Consider the following 9,042-nt stretch of genomic DNA (forward strand, 5'->3'; position numbering starts at 1 on the left):
CAGCCAGCCTTCCTGTGGTTCTGGATGATGTCCGTTCCGTCTTTTAGGTGTAATTTCAATTGGTTGTTCGAGGCAGCAATCTCCGGCGTTAACCCATGCTTCCATCTTGGTTTCTCCTCGTAATTTTTTTTTTTTTTAAGTTGAGGAGTTTATTAGGGAAGTATCAGAGGCAAACACTGCAAGTGACAGAAAGAAAAATCTGAAAATGTCCCTTCAAGCCAAGTGGAGACCTGGTCTTGACTCCAGGACAAAAAACTGGTAGATTAGCAACAACATTCTCTGGCAGCCACCTTGCCAGGGCATGAGCCTCTCAACCAGGACTGTCTGCTACCTCCCAACAAAGGTAGGGAGGAGAAAAGACTGTTTATAGAATCAATGCAGAGGCAATGAGAACTGTAAGGAAAATCTGAGAGAGAGAGAGAGAGAGAGAGAGATAGATAGTTATGGGGAGGACCTTAATAAAGAGTCCCAGGCTTTTGGCTCTGAGTGCCTCAAATACATTGACAAGTAGTTTTACAAAATGTTACTGAAAAGGTAAAATGCCTAATGTTTTCAAGAGTTCCCCTGGACTTCTCCCCACATGCCATATCACACTGCCAGATGAACATGGCAGAGCCCAAAGGCCACATTTTTGAAGAAAGAAAAACAAGAATAAGCCCTGTTGCTCTTTAAGGAGAGAGAAGTGGAAGGCTGCTGGGACCTTTCCCACATAGGCCTGTGTTCTGTAAAGCAACTTCCTTCCCAGCAGCAGTCTGGCACAGTCCTAGGTGAGGGTCTCACCTTTTGTCACCCTTGCTTCAATGTACTCTATTTTCCATTCAAGGGCTGTCAATTTCTCATTTAGTGTTGCAAGTCTTGAACGACAAGACATATCGAACGAGTTGAGAAAGTCCACGATTTTCTTGATGCTGCTGGTGATGATTTCAATGTACTCCCGGTTCTCCCAGTCCTGGTGAATTTCCCACTGCACAGGATCCTCTTGTCCCGCCATGGCCGCCACCTAAGGCCAGTTGTAATTTTTTTTAAAATATATTTTTATTGATTTCAGAGAGTAAGGGAGAGGAAGAGAGAGAGAAAAAAACATCAACAATGAGAGAGAATCATTGATCGGCTGCCTCCTGCACACCCCACACAGGGTATTGAGCCTGCAACCCAGGCATGTGCCTTTGACTAGAGTCGAACCCAGGACCCTTCAGTCCATAGGCTGATGCTCTATCCCAGCGGTTCTCAACCTGTGGGTCGCGACCCCTTTGGCGGTCGAACGACCCTTTCACAGGGGTCGCCTAAGACCATCCTGTATGTCAGATATTTACATTACGATTCATAACAGTAGCAACATTACAGTTATGAAGTAGCAACGAAAATAATGTTATGGTTGGGTCACAACATGAGGAACTGTATTTAAAGGGCCAGAAGGTTGAGAACCACTGTTCTATCCACTGAGCCAAATGGGCTAGGGCAGTTCAGTTGTAATTTTGATGTGGTTGTGAAAGGATTTGAGTACCTATGCTACCATATTGACCTGAAGTTTTCTGCTGGGGTTTTTAAAGCACTTGCAGCAAATGGATGGTTAGTGATATTTTCATGAAAGCATCTTGGAAATGGTTAGGTGTCTTAGACAAAAATAACTTAACTATAAATTCATTATCAGTGAAAGTAGTTGCTTCCAAATACACACTGTCTCTGTGAGTTGTGGAGAGTGCCTGGTCTCCTTAGGTGGTTTCTTTGTTTACCCCATAGCATTTCAGAGACCTGCAGTGTGCTGGTATGGTACACTGCACATGTGCACAGTATTGGAGGGGAGAGTCAGAGAGCCCGAACTTGGGGAGGCAGTTCCACACTTGGCTGGTTGTATTTCAGACATTATTCCTAATATGGCAGGTTGCTATAATACATAGGCCCCAACCTGGCCAGCTTCCCAGACAACACAAGTGTGAAGACACACTGCGTTTACCTGGACTACCACTGCTTCACATGAACTTGCTTTTACAAAAGGACATGGAGGCCTGTAGTTTTCATCAGTGATCTTTCATCCCCTTCACTTTCTTACTCAGCCCCCCTTGCCCAAGAGCCTCTGTCCCACTGCTGCCAAGGCACCCGCCCAGTGGCTGGTTTACACTGCGTGAGGCAGCCACTTTCTGTCTGACTTCACAGAGTGGTTTCTCTGTTTCTTATAGTCTGTCGTCAAGGTTCAGTGGCCAGGGAGAGAAAGAAAGGAACTCTCTCAATCCCAGCAGGCAGGGACCAGCTAATGTTTCTTTTTGTCCCCTCCTAAATAAAGCCATACTTGTGTGTGCCTACAGGGATGGGCAAAAGTAGGTAAGAACTCTGTGCCAAAATGTGCTTGAATATAGCAAATAGACTACAAGAATGTGTAAATACTGAAGGCCAGCAATTTGAGCACTTGCAAGATTGTACCTAAGTGCACTGTGCCATTGTGACATTCTTTTGAGTTAATAAAGCTATTGTAATAATCACAACCTGTATATCTTTTTCCATATGAACAACTGTAAACCTACTTTTGCCTACCCCTGTACATTCTAGAAGTCAGATATTTCTAACTATGGGAGTAGCCTGAACAAGATGTAAATAAAAGCAGACTAACAGTTCAGAATATGTGACCAGTCTATAAGCAAGTGAGCAGGCCAGATCTCGGGCCTCTCTCCACTCTGCTTAGGACACTGTTCTTTCCATCTTTATTTGTTTCCCTGGGCAGAAACACCTTCTTCTCATGGGGGAAAAAAAAGCAGTTGGGACATTGTCTCATTCATTTCCTATTAAATGTAGGCTCAGGTTCAGAAGACGAAAGACCTGCTCAATAACGTGGCCTCTGACGAAGCTAATTTAGAAGCCAAAATTGAAAAGAGGAAATTAGAACTGGAAAGAAACCGGAAGCGACTTCAGACTCTGCAGAGTGTCAGGTAGATATGAACACCCAAAGCATGAGTGGAAAGCTGTCTTTGAAAGTGCAAACAGATTGAGAGAATGTATTGTCAGTGATATTAACCCTTCAGGCAGTGGAAGAAGCCTTGAATAAGGCTATCTCTACTACAGAATGTACGTGTGTTGCTTGTTCAAACAAGCACACCTCTAAACTCATTCTCTTTACTGCTTTCAGTATGTCTGGAAAACTGCTTAATTCTTGAACTTCCATTCAGTTTTTATAGCTTCGTGGAATTTAAGGTGAAGTAAGTAAATCCAGATGGTAAAAGTTATACAAGACTTCGTCTTCTAAGACCTGTGCCTTGCCACAAATTAGGTGGAAACAAGCATACTTTCATTTCTTGGTTTAGGTAGACTTAGACTTTTATTTCCTCACCAGTAAATTCACCTTTCTTCTGACTTTCCCTCACTGAACGTATGTTTTCCAGGGAATATAGATAGATGATAGTGGTGCAAAACACCTTCTAAGTCATTGGAGCCTTTCAAGCATGTTCTACATATTTTTTGGAATCTCTCTTTCTCTCTCATTTCCTTCCCTCCCCCCTCTCATTTTGTACCCTCCTTCCCTTGCTGTTATTTTTGTTGTTGTTCTTTCTCCCATGTCACTACTCTTTCTCCCTTTTTAGTGTCCTTTTGTTTTTCTTTCTTTACTCCTTCCCCTGTTTAGCAGTACCTGCTCTAAATGTGTCTTGCTCTTTTGAGATACTGGTGACTGGACCAGTCTAGCTACTGTCCTACATCTGTGGGGAGGCAGCACCTGGGGACAGCAGCCAGTTATTCAGGGAACATCAAAGGCTTCCTCCCAGCCCAGGGACCTCGCCTGTCCTGCCTCTAGAATCAGGGCCACCAGATAGACTTGTCTCATTAAAAAGTTCTGCCTTTCAAGCGTCAGTTCATTTTTGTTAAGCCTCAAATCCTTTTAATAGAAAGGTGTCTGTTTTGCTTTAGTACAAAAGGTTATAAAAATTGTTTTTTAGTTTATCTGTTTATATTTTTAAAAGAACAGATTTTCCCTTTAATAAGAAAAACGTAATTTAGCAAACCAGTTGAAATAGCTTTTTATGTTATGGTTTTAGTTTGCAATTTTATATTGTTTAAAAACTTTAATTTATAGCCACCTACATTTCCCTTTTTAGGTTAAATTTTGGCACAGCAAAGTATTATGCCCAACTTAGATAATGCACATATTTAATTTATTGATTTTGACATATGTGTATGGTATATGCTAATTTTTAAACTGTTTATTGAAATCTATGGCATATCAAGCGAGAAAAAAGACTGCAGAGCTTCATTTAAGATAGCAGTTTTTAACTTCATCTCATCGCACAAGTAAACTAATTACTGAAATTCTGTGGCACACCAAAAATATATTTTTTGCCAATCTGACAAAAAAAAATAGGTATAATTTTGATTCATTCATACCAGATAGCTCTTATTGTGTTGGCTGTTGTCAATTTTCTTTTATTTGACAATCTAAGGGAAAAGAGGTCAGTGCCTCTGATTAAATAGTCAAGTATTGAATGTTTTAAAAATTCTTGTGGCATAACAGTGTTGAAATCGCTGATTTAAGGTAATAAACTTAATGTTTATTAAAAAATGTGTCAACGTAAGAATTTTTTTTTAATATATTTTATTGATTTTTTACAGAGAGAAAGGGAGAGGGATAGAGAGTTAGAAACATCGATGAGAAAGAAACATCGATCAGCTGCCTCCTGCACACCCCTCACTGGGGATATGCCCCAACCAAGGTACATGCCCTTGACCGGAATCAAACCTGGGACCCTTGAGTCCGCAGGCCGACGCTCTATCCACTGAGCCAAACCGGTTCGGCAACGTAAGAATTTTTGTGAGTTTATTTGAGCCAGAGTGTCCACAAATGCCAGGAAGTAGAATCTCAACAGATTGAGATAATGCTCCAGAGAAAGGCAGTTTTGCACCTTGTTTTATGCATTACAATCAAAAGAGGAGACGTATGTGGGTGACATGAGGTCCATTGGTGATAGATTAGGGAGGCAAGAGAAAGGCAAAGTGGGAAAACCTCTGGGATTGAATAGAAAGTAAAACGATAGACACTCACTTCTTTTACTTAGGTGGGTGCAGGATAGTTAGCAGTCAACAATTAATTCAACAATGAGGGGATTTATGGTCTCCGCAGCGTGTACCTGTGCTTTGAAGGGTCTGGAAAAAGGAAAATTACTTTGACATTCCAACAATATGTTATCATAGATGCAAAAAGACAGTAGACCGGCTCAGTTAAGGTAAAGATTAACCTTTGTCAGGGAAGATACTGGCCACCATTAATTGCTTTTAGTTGAAAAATTTTAATTTCAGACCCTGCTTTGTGGTTATTTTAGGAGTTTGCAAGGCTGCCACACAGGCCTTCCCTGAACTAATTAGGTTAGCATGTGCCCTTTTTTATCCATCAGTGCATTCCTATATGTATCTACTAGAGGGCTGGTGCACAAATTCGTGCATGGGTAGGGTCCCTTGGCCTGGCCGGCAATTGAGGCCCATCAGGGGGGCTGGCCAGCAGGGGGGAGGGACCGTGGGAGTTTGGCTGGCCGGTCCCCCAATTGGGACCAATGGAGGGGCTGGATGAGGGGGAGGGACCTCAGGAAGTTGGCCAGCTGGTGGGGAAGGGGGCGGGGCCGCAGGAGATTGGTTGTGGGAGCGCACTCACCATCAGGGGGCAGCTCCTGCATTGAGCGTCTGCCCCTTGGTGGTCAGTATGTGTCAAAACAACTGGTTGACTGGTCGTTCTGGTTGTTTGGTTTTAAGGGTCATTTAGGCTTTTATATATATAGATGTATAGAAAAGTCTGGAAGAATGTATAGCAAATATTAAGTGCTTATACCTAGTGATGGGATTATGAGTAATTTTTACTTTATTTATACTTATAGCATTATTTTAAGTTTTTATAAAAATCACATCTTTTTTTGATGAAAAAAATATGTACATTTTTGGGGGGAGGGAAGAGAAAAGGGGAAATTAGCTTCAAGCTGTTGGAGAGCTGTGAAGCATTTCATCCAGTTAATTCAAGGCTTTTTAAAGAAAGCCATGACAGAATATGAAACTCTGAATACCAATTTCAAATTACTGTATATCGATTAATCTTTCACTTTTTATTTAATTTGATTATTCTAGGCCAGCCTTTATGGATGAATATGAGAAGATTGAGGAAGAATTGCAAAAGCAGTATGACATTTATCTGGAGAAATTTCGAAATCTAGCTTACCTGGAACAGCAACTCGAAGATCATCATAGGATGGAGCAAGAGAGGTTTGAGGTAAGTGCTTAGCCCATTCTTCTGCACAGACCATTCTTTCTGGTGTGTTACTTTGTACTTGTTGAAAAATCATGTAAATATCATTGTGAAAAAAATGCCAGTGAATGTTTGATATTAGTTTATTAAACTAATCTTTGATATTAGTTTATCATCAGGGTTTGGTCAATTAGGATTGCAGACAGGGCTAGCATGTGACCTGTGCAGTCACATAAGACAGCTCAGAAGAGCCTGTGCTTGCTTGAATGCTCTGCTGTTGCCATCTTGAATAAATTTTTTTAACAGCATTCTTCTTTTTTTTAGTTGATTTCAAAGAGGAAGGGAGAAGGAGAAAGAAATAGAAACATCAGTGATGTGAGAGAATTATTGATTGGCTGCCTACTGCGTGCCCCCTGTTGGGGATCGCGATTGCAACCCGGGCATGGGCCCTGACCGGGAATCAAACCGTGACCTCCTCTTTCATAGGTTGACGCTCAACTATTGAGCTGCACTGGCCAGGCTCCTTAATAATTTTTAAGTACATTTTATTTTGCACTGAGTTCCACAAATTATGTAACTTCTCTTACTTAAAGGTTTTCAAGCCCTGGTTAATTGAATCACCCGAAGTAGCTTATCAAAGACTGCTTTATACAGAGAAATCACAGTTGATTATTCTATGTCAGGAGCCTTTCATCCCAGTATTTAAGGCCATTTAGGAAGGAGTATTTCAAATCCTCCTTCAGCATGTATTAATAAATACGGAATTCAGAGCAAAGGAAGTTGGACTAAGTTGCTCTCCCTTTTTTTAATATCCTTAGGGATATTTCTGTTTAACACAAGAATAGTCATTTAGAATCTATGTTCATGCTAAAACTAGTCTACAATCTCCCTTTCTTACATTGTCCCTGACAGCTTTTGGTATAAGGTTATGCTAATCTTCTTATAAACCTGGGTGTTTGAATTAGTTGGAACTATTTTGCTCTCTAGGAGGGCTGGCTGGGAGTAACTACCACATTCACATGGATATGTTTATTTTGACAAGGACCCTATTGCTGACATTACTGTATGGCAGAGGCAGGCAGTGGAGAGAGCCTGGAGTCCAGGATATTTTAAACATCGATGCCTGGGAAAGAACAATAAAGGCCATGAAAATAAACTGACCATTTTGTACTATCTCCTGGGGCCACCCCTGGGTTCAGAGAGTGTATTGAAGAACATGCTTCAGGCTGCATGTTCTTCCTTCAACAAGTACTTACCCTTTTTTTCTCCTATGGTCACATCTACTCTCTGTCCTTTTAATACCTGGCCCTCAAAATATCTTATGCATGAAATGCAGTGCTTTTTAAAAAAACGTTTATAGCATCAACAAAATTTTAAAGGCTAATTTCCTCTCCCATTATTGTTTTGACAATAATCAGGGCCACATTTGCGACCTAACTGAAATACTAGCTTGCTTTTAATCCTCTAGGAATTAAAACCAGTATTTTATTTCTTTTCCCATCCTGATCAATCCCACCATTTACCGTCTTTCAGGGCTTGAATTGTGCAGGACAGAAAAACAATAAAATTATGCTTTACTCTTCCTAGAGTAAGAGGCCTGTGGTGCCCATATATCTATGCAGGCGCACATGATGGGTATTTTATTGTGTCATTCAGTTTTCTTCAGAGTTATTGAGGTGTAGTGGGAGGAGCACTGGTTTGGGGACCAGTCAGGCCCATTTTAGGTCCATTGTGACCTGTCCGGGAGCCTCCCTTTCCATAGGGCTGCTGGGTGATTATAGAGAGAAAGGGTATCAGGTCTCCCAACTGTAGTAGTATCTCAGGCAGTGTTAGTTCTCTTCCCCTTCTTTTTTATTTTGTTTTTTATTTTGTTAATCCTTATCCGAGGACATTTTTCCATTGATTTTTAGAGAGGCAGAGAGAGAAAAACATCGATGTGAAAGAGACACATCAATTTGTTGCCTCCCACATGCAACCTGACCAGGGCCATGGATCAAGCCTGCAACCTAAGTTACATGGTGTGCCCTTGCCCAGAATCGAATTCAGGACCCCTCAGTCTGCAAGCCCATGCTCTATCAACCGAGCCAAACTGGCTAGGGCTCTTCCCCTTCTTTTGGCTTAGATTTTTTTCTGGTTCTGTATCACAAACTTAGCAGTATTTACTCGAATGGTAAAAAATAAAATGTCCAAAAAGATCCTCTCTTCTGTATCTTGTTTTTTCTGTTCCATAGGAAGCCGAAAATACTCTCCGCCTGATGCAGAACAAGCTGAAGGAAGAAGAAAAGCGACTACTCAAGAGTGGAAGTAAGTCTATACTTTTTTGTTTATTCTGGAGTAGCATTTTTAGCATTGAAAAATTTATATGTATATTTTATTTCTTTTCAAAAGGCAATTTTCTCACAATTTTTATATCTGGTACCATTTTATTTCAGTCAAGAGCTCAAGAAACTGGTTTAAATTACATAACATTTAAAGCACATTGGTTTTTTATGCCAACTAAAATAGTGTTTTCCTCTTTTTAAACGATAGTTTAAATATATATAATATATAATTATAAAAGAAAAATTTGTCGTGGAGGTCTGTAGAGTTCCTTATTTTAGGGCAGATTGTTGGAAAACAAGCAACATAATGAAGTGTAAATGAATAGATCACTTGCTTAACCCCCCATCCCACACACCCATCGTTAGCAGAGCTATCATCTATAGAGAAATAGGAGTTACCTCTATAGAAGATCTAGATTCTGGGAAGGAATGTCCTCCATGGCTGGTTAGCATAGTTCACCCATGAACTAACTTCACCAAGGTGTCAGGTCAGCCTCGGGAGCTATAGCAGCACAT

General features: G+C 40.8%; 1 protein-coding gene and 1 pseudogene across 8 annotated transcripts in view; one reads left to right on the plus strand and one right to left on the minus strand.

Moving 5' to 3' along the window:
* CLUAP1 (clusterin associated protein 1) overlaps positions 1 to 9,042 on the plus strand; it is a 42,642-nt gene that overhangs the window by 19,937 nt on the left and 13,663 nt on the right. For all 8 annotated transcript variants that reach the window (XM_015560120.1, XM_015560121.1, XM_006757866.2 and 5 more), the window contains exons 7-9: positions 2,788 to 2,921; positions 6,088 to 6,229; positions 8,437 to 8,509. In XM_015560120.1, coding sequence (XP_015415606.1) covers positions 2,788 to 2,921; positions 6,088 to 6,229; positions 8,437 to 8,509 — 349 coding nt within the window. The remainder of the gene's footprint in view (positions 1 to 2,787; positions 2,922 to 6,087; positions 6,230 to 8,436; positions 8,510 to 9,042) is intronic.
* Positions 138 to 1,000, minus strand: LOC102756002 (annotated as a pseudogene).

This window comes from Myotis davidii, unplaced genomic scaffold (genome assembly GCF_000327345.1).
Source record: "Myotis davidii unplaced genomic scaffold, ASM32734v1 scaffold555, whole genome shotgun sequence".
Classification (NCBI taxonomy): Eukaryota; Metazoa; Chordata; class Mammalia; order Chiroptera; family Vespertilionidae; genus Myotis; species Myotis davidii.